This window comes from Symphodus melops (genome assembly GCF_947650265.1).
Source record: "Symphodus melops genome assembly, chromosome: 22".
NCBI lineage: Eukaryota > Metazoa > Chordata > Actinopteri > Labriformes > Labridae > Symphodus > Symphodus melops.
The window spans coordinates 4,609,211-4,627,619 of record NC_136712.1 but is presented as its reverse complement, the minus strand read 5'-3'; the positions used below and the strand labels follow the sequence as shown (position 1 = coordinate 4,627,619).

The 18,409-nt window shown below is 41.8% G+C and overlaps 1 protein-coding gene across 6 annotated transcripts in view; it reads right to left on the bottom strand.

The window, feature by feature from the left end:
• Nucleotides 1-18,409, bottom strand: part of syt1a (synaptotagmin Ia) — a 139,608-nt gene that overhangs the window by 12,366 nt on the left and 108,833 nt on the right. For 5 of the 6 annotated variants that reach the window (XM_079334818.1, XM_079334817.1, XM_079334820.1 and 2 more), the window contains 5 exons: nucleotides 15,044-15,216; nucleotides 12,028-12,153; nucleotides 6,535-6,702; nucleotides 4,862-5,029; nucleotides 1,696-1,813 (listed from right to left, as the gene is read on the bottom strand). In XM_079334818.1, coding sequence (XP_079190944.1) covers nucleotides 1,696-1,813; nucleotides 4,862-5,029; nucleotides 6,535-6,702; nucleotides 12,028-12,153; nucleotides 15,044-15,216 — 753 coding nt within the window. The remainder of the gene's footprint in view (nucleotides 1-1,695; nucleotides 1,814-4,861; nucleotides 5,030-6,534; nucleotides 6,703-12,027; nucleotides 12,154-15,043; nucleotides 15,217-18,409) is intronic. The other variant, XM_079334822.1, reaches the window with a different exon arrangement.

The following is an 18,409-nucleotide window of genomic DNA, read 5'->3' as shown; positions in this document are numbered from 1 at the left end:
AGATGAAAGGGAGCTTTGAGCTTTTAATGTGCGCTGTGGTACTGTATTGCAGGATATCTAGGCTTATATGGAGAGACTGGGCTGTCAGGCAGAAAGCAAGTGGACCCAGGTGTATGCTAATTGCAGCAGAAAGAGTCAAAGCGGGGGGGAAGTGCACAACAGGGAATTTTCAAATGAAACCACTATAGAAAGTCAAAGGGGAGGCGGGAGAGGAGGTGGTTTATATATTTGTATTTCTAGTGTGCACTGTGAGGATCTTTGTGTCCGGTATGATTGAACATGTAGACCCTGTTCAATCGTTTCTGTCTCTCCCCAGACTGATGAATTTGACATACTGTGGTTTTATGAAATACTATTAAAGTAAAGCAAAAACCATATGCACTTTTCCAAAACTGGGAACTTCAGTCAACTTAAAACATGTTTTTTTAAATGAGTAATTATATTCTTCAGTATCTTATTCTTCTGACATGAAGCACAGCGCAAGTTCATGCAGGACACAGAAGTCAAACACAGCAGCTGTAATCATGTGACAGCCTGCTGATCGAATCATTGTTGCTCATCACACACAAACCAAAGCCCATACTTATAACTCGGCTGTTCATTTCTATGACTTCTCACTGATCCCTGCAGCGCTAATGCTGCTCACACTGCCCTGATGCTGGCAAAGCTTTGCCCCCCCCCAATTCTGATTTTGGAAAGTGAGTCCTGGCTAGGTTAATGTTTCGGCAACAACATTACGTTAGTTTAAACTTAAGTTGTGCTTTATTTCACCTCAAACTCTTCAAGGTCTTACTTTTTAAAAATCCAAACACAAACAGCAGTGAGCGTGCCTTCGAGCGATTGCTCTATCATGTCAGAGTCATTAAGGTACGTTTGGATTTAAAGCCTGGAATGTGCACACAGCTGGCTCTGCAGATCTGCCTACGTGTCTGACTTACCCCCGCAGGAAACAAACAATTTTCACTAAATGAGATTCCTTCATTTTCGCTTTGCAGCGAGACGTTAAAACTTTTCATGAGCGAAACAAAGAAGACGACGGCAGCAGCAGCAGCAGCAGCAGCTGTGAAACTGCTCATCCTAGGACTGTGGTGGAGAGTCACAGAGCTTTATTGTTGTCCCTTTATGGAATGATTTGTGTTTGTGTCGTTTGTGCATGTTACAGTCATGAAGCGGTGTGTGCTGTATGAATGTGGATTTTCAAATCTCTGCCCTAACATTCTGTTACCATGGCATCAGACCTGCTATTCAGGCTCGACTGTATTGTGTGAAATGTCATCTATTGATCTTAATGCTATATTAATGTATTGTTGGAGCTGCACCACAGGAAGAATATTCTCTTTATTCCCTTTTTCTTGCTCCTTTTTTTGGAGTTAGAGGAGGGGAGTGTGTGTGTGTGTGTGTGTGTGTGTGTGTGTTTCTTTCACACATCATTATGTCTGATGAAAAGTGTTTCTTCAGGATCCAAACATCTGGGCAACACTTTCATGATTTTTTTTTTAGAGAGACAAGTGCTGCAAAATAAATCTTTGACATGTGAGTGTGGAGCAGTGATTCGGTGTTTGGGTAGTGGTCGAGAAAGAATGGACAGACATGTTTGTAGGAGAGGCAAAGTGTGTGCTGCAGTGCATGGATAATTACAGACAAAAGGACCTGTAGATGGGAAAGTCAGTGCGCACACAATACAATGTTCCATACCTGACAAGCCTCCCACGTCCATTTTCTTCAGGTTTTTGGCCTCCAGGATGACCACAGTCAGCTTGCCAGCGGTGGGGACGTATCGCAGAGAGAAGCAGATATCGCCCAGCTTCTCTTGCTGTTGGACGAGCAGAGACATCGCAGAAGGTGAGAAACTGTTTTAGCAGCAAAAACTAAATCCAAATTTACAGCGTCACGTGTTCACAGCAGATGCTCACTGTGGGGCGAGATGAGGAGGGAAAATAGATTCCACCCCAAAGCACATTACACATTGTTCAGTCAACCAAATCTAGGGCTTTAGTTTGCCTTTTTAGCGTCTATTTGGGTCTTATGTTCATAAAAAAAAGCTGATAGTCAAAATGTTTAAAGGATTGACATTTTGATGGTATTAAAGGTTAAAGTAAAGTGCACAAACAAAAGGTTATAGATTTGTTTACAGTAATTGCAGTGTACAGTTTGAACGAGACATCAAACTTACATCAGCATACAAATTGTGTGTTTCTAGTTTTTATGATGCATTGTTTATGCTCTTATAATATACAAGCAGTTTATCGAAGAAGCATATGTGCCAACAACATATGCAGGATAAAAGAAAAACAATATTATTATTGACTATTGTTTATCTAAAATGGCCTGCTGATCTGTTAGAGGGACGAGCTGTTCACAAGGTTAGTCATCATGTGGGCCAGCTGTCTGCTGTCTTTTTGTATGAAAAGGAAATATTAATAAAAACAAAAACCTGAGCTTAAGAAGAAATCAACAAACTCGCTAATCTATTAACATGAACACAATGATCTATTACTCGAAACTGTATTATATTTATAATATTTAGTGTCATATTCTGTAAGTTCAATCCTAATGACTCAATACTTGAGTGGAATATAAATGGGTATTATCAAACTGTAAAAAAATTGAAGGTCAGTAACCCTCCATATTTAAATAAACAATATGGTTAAAAAAATATTTATGAATGTTCCAGTTACATTTAAGAAACCTAAAATAAGTGTTGATCAAATTCTAATAAATTCTTTATATCTCTGAGTCATAGCTTTCAAGTTTCATCCAATCATTTATGACAAACAAAAAAAACCTTGCACATCTCCAATCTTCCAGGAAGGATTTTTTTTCTCTCTTGTTTTGCTTTGAATGATTTCTAATATCAGCTCCCGCTGTTGTTTGTCACTCATCACTTCTCTGGAAAAGTACTGACTGACTGCAATCACTTCACTGTTTCACAGCACAGCCTCGTTATCATGCACAGAGCGGAGAGCGACTCATATTCCCGACGAATCCCTTATCAACAGGAGCAGCAGTCAGTCAATAGCTCCAGCTCAGGTCACACCTGCTTTGATGCGTGGGTCATTTAGAACCAAGATTGTAAATCAGAGGCAAACCAAACCTGGATATACACTCTTGTTTTGTTTCAAGAGTCTCTCATCAAGCTCCAATCAGTGTCTATTTCCACATGTGGAAGCAGTGCACTGTAAAAAGTTTTAAACAATTTCATTCATCCCCCAACACAAAACCAATGATTGAACAGTCTGATACTGATGACTTGGAACTGAGTTTAATCAACAAAAACAAGCTCCCTAGAAGGGCAGCGAGCGTGTGAGTGACAGTTAATTATGTCTGTCAAAGAGCAGTGACCCGACTCTTTACGCGTTTTTATGAACTGCAAAGGCCAACAGCTTCCTATTCAACTAAAAGGGCAGTTTTTAACCTGCTATAGCATCAAAATGTATTCATGCTCTTTCACTTCATATAGCTAAAAGAGCAGCTCTTTCTTTGTGCATTTAGTCTCCCATGCCGAGTTCACCCAAAGGTGTCTTTGTGTCTAAAGTTGCTGTAGTTGCTGCTACTAACATGTTTGCCTTACTGTCATTTAGACTTGTCCCATCTAACTTGGACTCCCAATCAAAGGTTGAACGGTGGTTTGAAGAGGAGGGCTTAAGTAGCACATCTCGTTAAACCAAAAAAACCACTAATATTTCATTGCTTCTCTTGTGCAGTACGTTGAGCCCCGTCCAAACATTGGAAAAACATTTCTTTGCAGTGATTTGATCAACACATAATTAGTCAGACTCATGAACTACAGTAAGTCTTTGGGTTTTATTATATTCTTGTCATTTATTTGACTTTCCTGAGACTTTAGTGACGTTTGAGGATCGGTTGGCTTTTCTGACATGTGTCACCTGAGAACGATTTTTCTAAAGAAGTCATCTGAAGGTATGGAAAGTCTACAGCGAGAGCCAGGAGGCAAATCCTGCAGCTTAGCTTAGCACAGGATAAGACACGATATAATACGACATGATACAATACGTTATACTATGATCGTTGTCCCCTTTGGAAATGCGTCCTGGACTCCAATGCTGCACACATTGAGCGGCCTCTAGCTTCATCTCTTTGGAAGAAAAGGATTTTTCCTGAAATGTCAAACGTTTCTTTTGCCCGAAAGACGTACTAAAAGAAACACTTTTCTGTTAAAAATCATTACCAGGTGTAACTGAGGAGCTGTAAAGAAAATGGACTTTCTTTATTTGAACAGTTGTAAGATGTAATTTCTAAAAGCATATACTAGTTCACTATCTTTAACTCAAAAAGTTGTGAAAAAAAGTCAAATCAATCCAACACTTTCTGCTCCGGTGTCTCGAGTGCAAAATTGTCCGGTGCAGCTGTGCGACCAGATGCTGAAGAAGTAAACTGATGCCCTTCAACTCAAACAACACCACCTGTCATTCGCCACTGTTATAATTAACCTTTAAATCAAAGCAGCGTAATGCAAAAAAAAATCAGGTTCCCCTGGCAACATGTGCTATATGCCATGACATTTACCATGAAAATTGAATCTCCTGAACTGTTGCCTGGAAAGTCACACTTCTATTAATTGAAGGGGAAGTGTGGACATCTGATTAAGTGACATTTCCAGGGGAGATGGATTACTTTGGCCACGCCAACACATTTGTAGTTTGAGCACAAACGGCTTGCTGAACACAACAAAACAATCATTGCAATTTCACTTATGCAAGGAACAACAAAAAAAATCTGTTGTAACTGGAGCGAGAGCAACAAGAGGTTTAAATGGAAGCCTCAACACAATGAGAGGTGCGACTTAATGATTTCAAATTCATTTCAGTGGTGGTTGAACTTTGCGTGTTCTCTCCCTTACCTCCTCCTTCTCAGCACTCTGCAGGTCCCGCCACTCCTCCGTCACGTGGCTGAAGTCCACCTTGTTCATCGGCACCTTGATGTCGCCGATGGCGTCATGTTTGGAGAAACGGTCAAAGTCGTACACCGTCATCACCAGCGTCTTTCCACCGAGCTCCACGTAGGGGACCTGAGGAGGAGACAAACACATTAATAAAGGGCTCAAAACAGCCATACTCAGCCAATACACCAGTTTGAACCATGAAAGATGTTTGCAAAGACAGTTTGACATCCAGGCTTTATCTGTCCATGCTCATTTTTATTCAAAGAGAGCATCCTTGTCAGTTTTCCTGACAGGACAGGATATAAACATCCTGACTGACTGCAGCCCACACAGCTGACAGGAGGGCTGTTAAAGAGGTTGCTGTGTCATTGAAAGAAAAACACCATTAGTATCAATCTGGAGCTCGTCCAAAGTGGATATGCTGTGGTTAGTATTAATCACAGAGCTCAGTTAGTCAATTTGGCAAACTATTGGACCTCAGGCTCTTTAGCATTCATCTCTGCAGCTCAAGTGAAGAGCTTTATGTGTTATCATAACAGACACAAACTGGAGGAAAGGAAAACATTTGAGATTATCTTAGACTGTTAATATGATCAAATATCGTCCCAACGTTAGCTTTTAAGCCTCCTCAGTGGTTGGAGTGCTGAAATAAGTAAACATAATTTCATCATCAGGGTCTTTTTTTTCCCACCGTTAAGTAGAGGAAAGCAGCCTCTCCAATAAAAACCAATGCACTCTGTCTGTCTGACGTAGAAATGAATTTCACACCAAAACTGAAAGGTGACATTAAAATGTCTATAAAAAGGACTGTATTAAATTGCGAAAAAGAAAATGTTAATATATCCAGGATAAAGTTCAAGTTTCCAGTTTGTCAGTCAAATCCATGATAAAGTTTCTAAAGTTAATTACATGCCCAGTGGAGTGAGATGTGAGTGTTTTGGGAGTGGGTAGATTGTAATGTTGTGGGTGATTCTGTTTCCAAATTAACCTCGACTCTTGCAGCCGTGACAGACGCTCTTATCAGTCCCACAACCTTGGACAGGACCTTGGACAGGTAAAAAGACAGGTGAGTGGGGCCCTCCGGCAGCACTTGTGATCCTTTATTGCCATCAACTTCGGGACAAAGCTTATTAAATGGAACTGGCTTGTTACAAGGCAAACAAAGAGCGAGGCGGTGATAAGACTCCTCCTTGACTTTATCAGACACAAACATCTCTTCTTTTTCTTTGACGGTCTTTATAATCACCTGCCCTGGTTGTTTCCCCACAAAGTTAGAAAAATAGAAGTTGAAGGAAGGAAACACAAACGTACCATCACATTATGCTTACGTATCACCAAAAAGCTGCACGTTGAAAACCTTTACCAGCTGCTGAGCTACAGCCATGCATCCATTATGGCCGAGGCAGGTCCAGGGTGTAGCAGTGAATCTGCCTGTTCATCCCAATCATATTCAGCTGCAGTGTGTATATGTGAGCGTGACTGTGTGTGTCAGAAGCTTGTTAGTCTGCCAGCTGGTTGCTGTCTCCACACCTTCCCAGCATTCACAAATGCATGCAAATCAGAATGTCAGTGGAACCAAAAGATCTCCAGCTCCATTTTTTTTTTAATTTAAATTCTGTGTGGGTTTTTACCTTGAAGGTGAACTGCTCATTGAAGGTAGGATTGAGGGTCTTCCTGTGGACCTTGGTCTCAAACTTCTTCTTCTTGTCAGGGAGCAGGTACACCTTCACATACGGGTCGGATGTGCCGCCCATGTCCATGGCGGGCAGTTCTGCCGCCTGGATGATCCCCACTATGAGCTAATAGAAGAAGACGAAGGGTAAAAAAAGTGAGAAAAGGGAATACGAAACTGAACACTCAATTAGCACAACTTGAACCTTCATCCCACCAACATCTGTGCAGAACCATACGATTACATTAAATGAATATTGCAATAACCCATCCTGAGATTTTATATTCAGAGTTGAAGTCATTATATATTGTAAAAGAAATGACAATGACAGCCTCAGATATTCTGGAAATGAAATAGTCCCAGTAGTTGTAGAGTTAGAAAATATCTAGAAATAATTCTTAATGTAATGAGACCTTGAGGACCTTCAGTCACATTGTCTTCAGATATCACAGCCAATCATCCCTTAATAATGGTGGCTTATAGATGATTCAGTGTCATATTTCTGGGTGGAAGTGTTAGGTTATGTCAGCTGCACCTGACAGCGGCTGAAGAGATGGTAAAGGTCAGGACGTGTCAGAGCCGGACCGGAAGACTGCCTCTCTTCACATAAGGTCGATAATTGATAACCACAAAGGGGGGGCTGGGAGCCTGATTGACCTGCCAGTCAGAGCGCCAACTCAAAGACCTCTCAGGAGGTCCGGCAAGTCAGTCAATCAACTTCCTATCAGGCAGCCATCAAGCTGCAATCTGGAGGCTGACCAGGGCACTCAGCCATGGAGCTCTACAGCTGTCAGGAGCTGCGTTAGTTTAATGTGTGCTGCTGCCAGGAACACATTGGTAATAAAAGAAGGAGAAGATAAAACCCTCTGGATGGTTATCACATTCAGGGAAATAATAGCTAGGAAACCATAAATGTACGTCTTTTTCTTCCTTCCCAGAACACTGCTACTTTGTTTGAATGACTCTTTGTCATTTTGCTGAATAAGACTGTTTTTTTCCCCCAAACTATCCAGTTTCTGTGCAGTTTATGAAACATGACAAAGACACGGTACCATCTCATGCTTTATGAAGTGTTGGTCTCAGCTATAACATTCCTACATATCTGCTTTGGACGGTGGTGAGAATCCAGTTTTGAAAGGTCTTCGAGAAATGATGGAATGATGACTATCATTTAATAATGTCTGTCGATGTACCACAGATTCACTGTACACACACGCACTACCACCACAACTGTTACACATGACGCTAGTGAACACAGGACATCATCATGGGAAGTTTGGGTATCCTCGATTAATGAACTGCTCCCCAGGTTATGCACAACATTTTCTTGACATTACCTCAAAAAACACACCGCGTGCACTGAAATGAGCCCACTTTGACATAAGTATGACTTCTGTAATTGCACAGCTGCCCCCAGCCTATCATTATGTCTCAGCATAATACTTACAGAAGGTAAATAAAAGACGTACAGATCATATCGCTGTCATCGACCTGAACCTAAATGTAATGATTTGCACTGTAGTGCAGTGAAGTGACACTTGAGCAGCACCACCTGTGGCAGACGCACTAAAGTATATAACATGATGTATACAACGGTGCTTTAGAAGAAGGCTGAGAGCAAGAAGTGTTTGTTCTGGGTCGCTGTGGTTGAACGCATCATCCCATAAGAAGGGGAAATTCTATGGAAATAAATAAGGAAGAATCCTCACGTCTTAAAGGAAGCTAAAGAAGAGCTTTTGGTAGTTTTAGACAAATTCTCTCCGCAAATCAACGATCGAACCGGCAAAGATACTTTTTTCATTAATTATCCAACTTTCTTTATCAGATTGATTCACGTGTCCTTGTTGTTCTTCTCCTCCAACTTTACACTTCTCTATCTGAACTAAACCTACTTTTTTTTTTTTTTTTTTTACACAAATCCAAACTAACCTTTTTTAACACCTGAGTACCGACCATGACATCGCTGCAGGTAAAAACAACTTTGTCTGCGGCTGATGTGTTTGCACATCTGTGTGGGTGTTTCTGTTTAACTAAGGACTGGGGCTCTGCTGGTATTAACCCCTCTCTGTTTGTGAGCAACTCTCTCTGGTCCACTGAGCAGCTCGATGACCACACTCTGTACTGGATGGTGATTTAGACTTTGGCAGCTCATTCTTGAGGACTTTTTTTTCCCCAATGAGCCTCTCCCTCCCTCCCTCCCTCCCTCCCTCTCTCTCTCTCTCTCTCTCTCTCTCTCTCTCTCTCTCTCTCTCTCTCTCTCTCTCTCTCTCTCTCTCTCTCTCTCTCTCTCTCTCTCTCTCTCTCTCTCTCTCTCTCTCTCTCTCTCTCTCTCTCTCTCTCTCTCTCTCTCTCTCTCTCTCTCTCTCTCTCTCTCTCTCTCTCTCTCTCTCTCTCTCTCTCTCTCTCTCTCTCTCTCTCTCTCTCTCTCTCTCTCTCTCTCTCTCTCTCTCTCTCTCTCTCTCTCTCACACACACACACACACACACACACACACACACACACACACACACACACACACACACACACACACACACACACACACACACACACACAACAATATTTATTGTAGCAGCTTATTTCAGAAATGAACCGTCGAGGGGGAATCACTCAGATGAATAATGAAAAAAGTAATGATATTGTTTTGAAATTCATCTCTTTTTAGTAATGACTCCAAACTTCTGGTACTCAGACTGGACACAATGAAAACGGCCGGCTCTTGACCTGCTCGAAGAGCAATGAGAGTGGTAATGATGTTGAAAGTAGGAATGACACTATAATTCCCTTCCTGCTGTGCTGAGAGCGCTCTTTGTGGTTCATTTGCTGGGCTCGACGTAACTGCCTGGTCGCTCCCAGAGTGATTTGGATCTTTTACAAAACCTTTCGTCTCATTAGTGAATAAGCCCGGAATCATCGACACCAGGGGCAGCAGCCATTTGTGTTGGTTAACAGACAGAAACAAAGCTTCGACTCACTGCCACGAGGAGCTGACATTAATCTGCACTGCTTCGTTCTCCCCCACAGCTTGCTCTCCTCAGTCTGAGTCTAAACACACTGGTGTTTCCCGTTTCTCTTGGCAGGATGAAACACAAAATTACACCAATAAGTGGACTGAAATAATGCATGTTTCTAATTTTCGAGACTTTTAGGCACATATAGATGCAGCTCAAGCTCATTTCAAACCTTTATTCATTCTCAAAAGGACACTGCGGTTTCCCTCATTTCCAGTGCGGTCGAGATTACAGCACAGTAAAACAAGCAAAAGCACAACAAACACCCAGAATCAGTGACAGAAAGCAATGAGAGTCATAAGAAGTAGTTACAATTTCCAAAAAGGTGTCTAGAATTGAAATTCATAATCTCTGGAAGAAGGGAAAGAACTTCGATCTTTAGAATTTGATGGATTTTTTTAGGTTAGCGAAGTTGCAAATAAACCATTCATCAGCCATTCACTAACCCCAATACTACCGACGCCCTGGAGAGAGTTTATCATTTCTTTTAAAGGGATACTTCACCCATTTACCTGGAAGTTTTCTTCATGTGATGCAATTTGACGCTTTCTTGCATCACATGAAGAAAACTTTCAAGGAAAGAAAAACACATTTTTCTCGTCTCAAGGCAAAATGAGGGTTGGATTCAACACTGCTACCATGTTTCTAATGATACACAGCTTCATGTAAATGGGTGAAGTATCCCTTTAAGCGTTCTCTTGTATCCTTCACAATCGTCCATCTGTCACATTTCATCGACACAATATTGACGCGACATATCGTGGATATGTCGCGTCAATATCGTCTTCAGGAAGGTTGCCTGGTGTTGTTGTGAAGCAAATTTTACCATCTCATTGGGTCTTGACCTGCCTGTCGCATTGTTGACACAAACCCTGTCGGCCATGTCTACCCACACATTGAGCAATTCCCATCAAGTGTACATGATTGGGTTTCATTGTGCAGTAGAATCTGCGGTACGTCAGATTGGCTTGTTTGATGGAAAAAATTGTATCACAAAGATTTGATTAAGAATTTTCAGGCTTCAGTGATGATCAAGTATCATCTCTTACACCAAAACACTTGACGATCATCTCCACAATTTCCTCTCTTTCAGGGTCGCCATCTTTTCTGTAATAATGACAATTTCACAGATAGATTTCTAATATATAAAGGAAGCTTGAAACGAGGCATTAAAGCAATCACCTGTGCCAGTTCTCCTCCAGCAATTCTATGACGCTCACATTGATAACATGGGCCTCAAAGCCTGAGGATTAGAGAAAAAAAAACGCATCTCCTGAAGGCCGCTGTGTCTGTGGATCGTAAACTCTGTCACTGAGCTGGAAGTGGGTCACATGAGCGGCTGCCTCCCCAGCTTTTTGCGAGCTTCTCTGACTTCAGTGGCAGCAGCAGGAGAGGCAATGAGCCGAGCCGAGCTTCTCTCAGGTCACTCTCGCAAAGCGTCGAAACTGTCATCCATTCATTACACTTAAGCTCCAGTGTGAAGCTTATTACCACTGTAATCAAGAGACCTCACAGAGAGCCCTGTCACTGCCTCCCACTACATGACGGATCAACGCTGTGAAATGTAATACCGGCCTGATAATACAACTTTTTTATGAAGTGAATCCATAAATAGTCTTTTTGGTTGAAAGAAATTAGGATCAAATCTTGACTTATTGTATCAGCAACATATCGACTGTACTGAGGGTTATTGCAGAGTGAAGTGTCGCAATATATTGATAAATAACCAGGTTCATCTCACAGTCTGGTCAGTCTACGTTTGATGCATTTCTGATCTTGCTCAACAAACAAATCCTGGCAAAACTAAATACGTTTTCTCACCGAAATGAATCCAGCCTTCTGCCCATATCCATATGTTTATACCAATGCCATTGGATGCCTCAGTGTTTATCGGAGCAGTGAGTGTTACTTTCTAATCTCAGGATGTCACTTCTGCGTATAATGGGGAGTTAGTTAGCCCTGTGAGGGACGGCGCTACGCTCACGCACCGCATCTATTATCTGTCACACAACATCTGGCGACAGGAAGTTGATGTATCCTCATTCTGCTTGTTTTTTTAAAACTCAGTCTCTGGAACAAAATAAAAGCAGATGGGTATCTGCAGGGCTCTGTTTCCATCAAGTAGAAAGAATGAAGGCGAACTCGCAGGCCAAATTAATCCCAGTAGTGTACTGTATCTTTTACAAGGTTTAATGGCCAATGCACAAACTCGACCACCATGATACATCCCTGTGAGATTCCTCTCAAGCTTCAGTGACCAAACTGTGTTCACACCAGAAACGCAACCAAAGGAGAATGTTGTGCAAAACCTTGGGTGGGTCCTGTTTAATCTGTGTAGGGATGGAAAGTTGGACCACCTCAGTGGTTGGGTGTGACCATACTTACGAAGGAGGACCTTTCGCAACAAGGACACACACACGCAGATTCGGAGATCAGAGCCTTACCGAGTTCTCGGTGAAATTGTAATCCAGGGAGTATTGTAATTTGCCCAGTTTCTGCTCCTCCTTGGGCTCCGCCTCTTTCTCCGTTTCAGTCAGCCCTGTCTCGGCATCCTCCTCATCCTTCAAGGCCTGAAGGAGACACCCACCAAGAGTCAGTGTCGCCTGTTTGCTGCTGACGCTAGCACCCAGCCAGCCGTTCCCCCGCCTAGGTCCTGCCATCAGACCTACTCCTGTAAAAGCTGCCACTTGTTTTATGATGTGGGAAGGGGGGGGGGGACAAGGGGGAAGCAAGCACTAAAACACCATAGCAGTTAACACCAGGACATGCTCTGTGATGCACTAAAGCCCCGGGCCTGGTCCCCTGATGATGCTTTTCTATGAATCTTTGGGGTGATTCTGTACTAAAAAAGGGGGGGGGGGAAAGATCAAATGCTGGCGCCAGAAATGAGCAGTCATTAAAGGAAGTAGAAGGAGAGATAGATTTAGAAATAGGATAGAAAGAAGGACAGAGAGATGTTTCTGGAAAAGTTCACAGTAGGACAATTCCCTTGATGTTATTTCAGGCAAATCAAGTCTCAGGCAAAAACATATCAATTGGGAAATGTCTGAATTGGCAGAGTGAGAAGTGAAGTTGCCCTTTTCGCTAGCCTGGCACTGAAGTAAGGGTAGCAGGTGGTGGCAGTGGTGGGGAAAGGGCTAGGAAGGGGTGGGGGTGGAGGAGTTTGTTATAAGACCAACATGCGTTTGAAGAGGCAAAGACTAGCTCTCAAGGTCATTCATTCTGCAAAAAGTTGCCTTCCAAGGAGTCTCTTCATCATCAGGCATGCAGAGCATTCTCTGTTCAATCCAGTGCTCTTGTGTGTTTCCCGCATTCCCAAGTCTGCTTACGGCCCTCAGACATACAGTCACATTGCCATCATAACCCCCTAAAGCTGTTGTGTTATCCCCTACGCCGATGGTAGCTAGAAGCATCATGCCAGCGGTGGGTGGGAAGGTGTTGGTAACAGGGGTTGTAATGTAGATCAGGGGGCCTGCTCCTATTAGTTTGTCAAGTTGCTCATGTGAAAGCAAAAGGCTGAACAAAACTGATTTGCTTGAAAATTGTTCCACTAAGCCACTTGGTCTATGCCTTTTTGGTAAAAATAAAATAAAAATCCAAATTGAGTGGTCTTTATATTCCATTTGACACATAAAAGAGAAAAATAAAATCGGAGCCTGTAAAATGATTGAGGAAATCATTTTATAGAAATTCAATAGGTGAATCGAACTTTTATGCATCTGGGCTCAAGCGAAGGTGAGATCTGCTCCACTTTAATTGGCAGCCGTGATTGTGAATCGTACCGTACGACAATAGCGTCCTTTTCCTCACCATATTTCAAAAGAACGATTACTTGTAGAGCCTCTCAATCATTCTACATTAAATCACCACCACTCTTTGAAATGTAAATCAAAGATTCAAAAGGCAGGAGACTTTAGCTTGGCATGGAAATCAGCATGGTTCAACCTTGTCAATGCGCACCCAGTGTTTCTTTCATACATATATATGTGCATATGCAGATTGTACGCACATATATACAGCAGATATACATGTACTGTATGCATAGTTACATATATTTGGTTCTATGGGAGTCAGTTGTTATCAAGAGGCTACAAAAAAAACATCAGAGCAGCAGGCTTAAGAAGATCCAACAGCAATTGGGAACCTACCGCCAGTGACCATCCCGAACAGTCATCAGACACAACACAGATAAGGAGGACATAGAAGGAAGAAACACAAATTAAAACAACCACACACAGGAGTAAACACCAGAGTCTGGGCACACCAGGAGAAATGACCGCTCGCCTCGGAAGTGGCGGATTCACCGATATCGGAGATCAGGTGTTAAGGTGAAGTCTTTAATTTTGATAAATGACTACTTAACGATACAAATTGGATGCTCCAAAGGCAGTGAGGATATGGGACATAAATGGCAAATCCTTTTAACATGCCAAGTGATTTACTGCGCTATACTTCCTCTATTCTATTGACCTTGCTAGTTTTTTTTAAAGCTAACACTCTTCTCTGTTGGAGGACTCTTTAACGTTTTAATCTTAATTAATGCCGTCTCCCACAATAAGTCTGACAAATGTGGTGCGAAAACATAGTCATTGCTTTCTAACTGTGAGTCAGATGCACCACAAATAGCAGAGGTGTTGCAGCAAATGAGAACACACTTTTGACATGTTTTTTTTTTTTTGTTCTTATTAGCAAGGACGGCAGCATGATGATGATGCTCTGCTGGTGCAATTAGTGATGCAAACTACTGTGTCAGCATTGCACCGCGTCCCTTTTTGCACTCGGGAAAAGATAGACTTTATATTAAAAATGTCCTCCCATTTGCTTGTGCTTTGGTGATGTCATTTCTCTGGGTGGATACCACGTCATTACACGGCACACGTTACTCACTCTCTTCTGTGAGTGAGCAGGTCCTCATATGACAAAAAGAAACTCACGGGAACCAAAAAAAAGTAGGAGAAAGAAAGAGATTGAAATATTCTCTCTTCAATCTGAAGCCATTTAAATGACTTCATTAACTCTCCTGTAATTAGACCGCATTCTTTTTGTTTTAATTAATCGTGAGATCACAGAAAAGTAACTGTATGTATCTCTTAAGCGACAGTATAAACATCATTGATACAAAATATAATACATACAGTAGAGCAGCAGCCATGTTTTTGACAGCCATATTTGCAGTAAACATTTTTTCACACTGTTGGTGAAAGTTAATGTGATACTGCAAATGTGATCAATCAAATCAAAGTCATCATACATTATTAGAATCACTGACAGTTTAAGAGAGAAATGTATGTCTAAAACAACTTAAACATTTTCAAACAAACTTACTTTTAAAATATTTAAAACTTAAAGCGATAAGGTCATGCACAAAGGATTTAGTAGAATAATGTAGGAAAAATGTGAAATTAGCATGTAGGGAGCAATGTGTCTGCACGTTACGCTACAGTAGTTTAACGTTTTTACCTCGGTTTTGGCCCCATCCTTCACGTCCATCATGTTGATGGCATTCTTGCCCTTGTCTTTGCCCTTCTTTTTGTTTTTCTTCTTGAATATCCATTTTTTGCAGACGCAGAAGCAGCAGGCTAACACCAGGATTATCGCCACAAAGGCGATAGAGACAATGGCCCATGATGGCACTGGGGAAAAGAGCAGACGGAAAAGATGTTGAATTACACTTCCAGGAGAAATTGAACTCTGAAGAGATGAAAAGAAAAGAAACATTTGGGTGAGTTTTTGCCAAAGTGGCATTTGAGCCAAAGTTCCAAGAAGTGATTATACCAGCTGACAGGTGAAAATAAAGAAGGAAAATGTGTTTGGTCGTGGAGTTGGCAAGCAGGATCAGCACCTGAGCCAGCGCCTGGGTCCATCAAGAAGTGGCAGACTCCTAATGATCGTTCTCGAGTAGCAGGACAAGACATGACCGCACAGCGTCAGCCAATTTAGTGGAAGTAACAGATGTTGGCATTTTCCACTTGCCATTTAAACAAAAGATTTTCAGACAGCTGACACTTTACGGCAAGTACGGGCAGAACACAACTCACCAGGACTGAGAACGGTGGTAAATTTCAAGGGGGAGCTTGAAAGGCATTGCGGAGCGACAGTGAAAAAGTCGAGCGACCGTGACAAGTCAATGGGGAAGTGAAATAAAAGGGATTCACAGGAGGTGTGACACTTATTGTTCACGTGCTCTGAGCTCTCAAGTATAACCTTTAAAGTATGAAATTAACTTTCTGTGTTGGGATTCAAGGATTAGAATTTTTTTTCACACATATAAAACAATTTCAGCCAAAACCCTTTCTTAGAGGTAAAACTTTACAAGTACAAAAAAAACAACCATTACCTTCATTTGAATGAATTAATTCTAACCTTGAACGAGTGGAGCTCAGTCTGAAGGTTAAATAAAAGCAGTGAGCTTTCCCTGGTTTACCTCCTCTTCAAAAGATTTCATTTATTCCACACAAGCTGAGCCATGTGTTTTTGGAGGGGTTAAGAAAATGGAGCCATCAAACTTTTCATTTTCAAACAAGAACTTGTATATAAATAACACTGTGGATGTTCTTTAAGAGAGAGAGAGAGTGAGAGACTTGAAAAAAAAAGAAAAAAAAAGAAGTCTTCCTTAACTTTGGGACGCAGTGTCGTTTTACTTCGGTGTGTTTATGCCGATGGCACTTTAGAAAACTTCCATTCGATTCTTTGTTCAGTTACTTATGTGTGATTTAGTCTAAGATGTGTCTCTTGCTTTGGAAAGTTTGACCTTGAATTTATTTCCTAAGAGTATCACAGCAGCTTAATACACTCAACAAAAATATAAACGCAACACTTTTGTTTTTGCTCCCATTTGTCATGAGATGGACTCAAAGATCTAAAATTCATTCCAGATACACAATATTACCATTTCTCTCAAACATTGTTCATAAATCTGTCTAAATGTGTGATAGTGAGCACTTTTGCTTTGCTGAGACAATCCATCCCACCTCACAGGTGTGCCACATCAAGATGCTCATCAGACACCATGATTAGTGCATAGGTGTACCTTAGACTGTCCACAATAAAAGGCCACCCTGAAATGTGCAGTTTTTGCTTTATTGAGGGTCTGGGGACTCAGAACCAGTCAGTATCTGGTGTGACCACCATTTGCCTCATGCAGTGCAACACATCTTCTTCGCATAGAGTTTATCAGATTGTCAATTGTGGCCTGTGGAATGTTGGTCCACTCCTCTTCAATGGCTGTGCGAAGTTGCTGGATATTAGTGGGAACTGGTACGCGCTGTCGTATACGCCGGTCAAGCACATCCCAAACATGCTCAATGGGTGACATGTCCGGTGAGTATGCTGGCCATGCAAGAACTGGGACATTTTCAGCTTCCAAGAATTGTGTACAGATCCTTGCAACATGGGGCCGTGCATTATCTTGCTGAAACATGAGGTGATGTTCATGGATGTATGGCACAACAATGGGCCTCAGGATCTCATCACGGTATCTCTGTGCATTCAAAATGCCATCAATAAAATGCACCTGTGTTCTTCGTCCATAACAGATGCCTGCCCATACCATAACCCCACCACCACCATGGGCCACTCGATCCACAACATTGACATCAGCAAAGCGCTCACCCACACGACGCCACACACGCTGTCTGCCATCTGCCCTGAACAATGTAAACCGAGATTCATCCGTGAAGAGAACACCTCTCCAACGTGCCAGACGCCATCGAATGTGAGCATTTGCCCACTCAAGTCTGTTACGGCGACGATCTGGAGTCAGGTTAAGACCCCGATGAGGACGACGAGCATGCAGTTGAGCTTCCCTGAGACGGTTTCTGACAGTTTGTGCAGAAATTCTTTGGTTATGCAAACCAATTGTTTCAGCAGCTGTCTGAGTAGCTGGTCTCAGACGATCTTGGAGGTGAACCTGCTGGATGTGGAGGTCCTGGGCTGGTGTGGTTACACGTGGTCTGCGGTTGTGAGGCCGGTTGGATGTACTGCCATATTCTCTGAAACGCCTTTGGAGACGGCTTATGGTGGAGAAATGAACATTCAATGCCCGAGCAACAGATCTGGTTGACATTCCTGCTGTCAGCATGCCAATTGCACGCTCCCTCAATGCTTGCGCCATCTGTGGCATTTTGCTGTGAGACAAAACTGCACATTTCAGAGTGGCCTTTTATTGTGGACAGTCTAAGGTACACCTATGCACTAATCATGGTGTCTGATGAGCATCTTGATGTGGCACACCTGTGAGGTGGGATGGATTGTCTCAGCAAAGCAAAAGTGCTCACTATCACACATTTAGACAGATTTATGAACAATGTTTGAGAGAAATGGTAATATTGTGTATCTGGAATGAATTTTAGATCTTTGAGTCCATCTCATGACAAATGGGAGCAAAAACAAAAGTGTTGCGTTTATATTTTTGTTGAGTATATATCTGCATTTGACCAAAAATGATAAGAACTATGGAAGTAACGATTTTATCATTGATTCCTCATTAAACAATCTGTACGGCAATCTTTAAACATACCATGGATGGACACATGGATGGATGAATGGATTTCCAATTAAAAAATAAATCTAATTAATCTTCGATTAGTAAATATTTAGGGAGGCTTCAACAATAGTTTACAGGATTTTACTGCCAAATTTTAAGAAATGATTTTTGAATAGGCAGTAACATTTTAACTATAATATTACTGTTTGTATTTAACAAATATTATAGACCTCTATGGGTTGTTTGGATCACCTTTAAATTGTTCTTTGTCAAGGCTGAAAGACTCGTACCTTCCTTAGCTGCTTTTTTGTTTATCCAACCTAAAAAAAAGGTTAAACTGA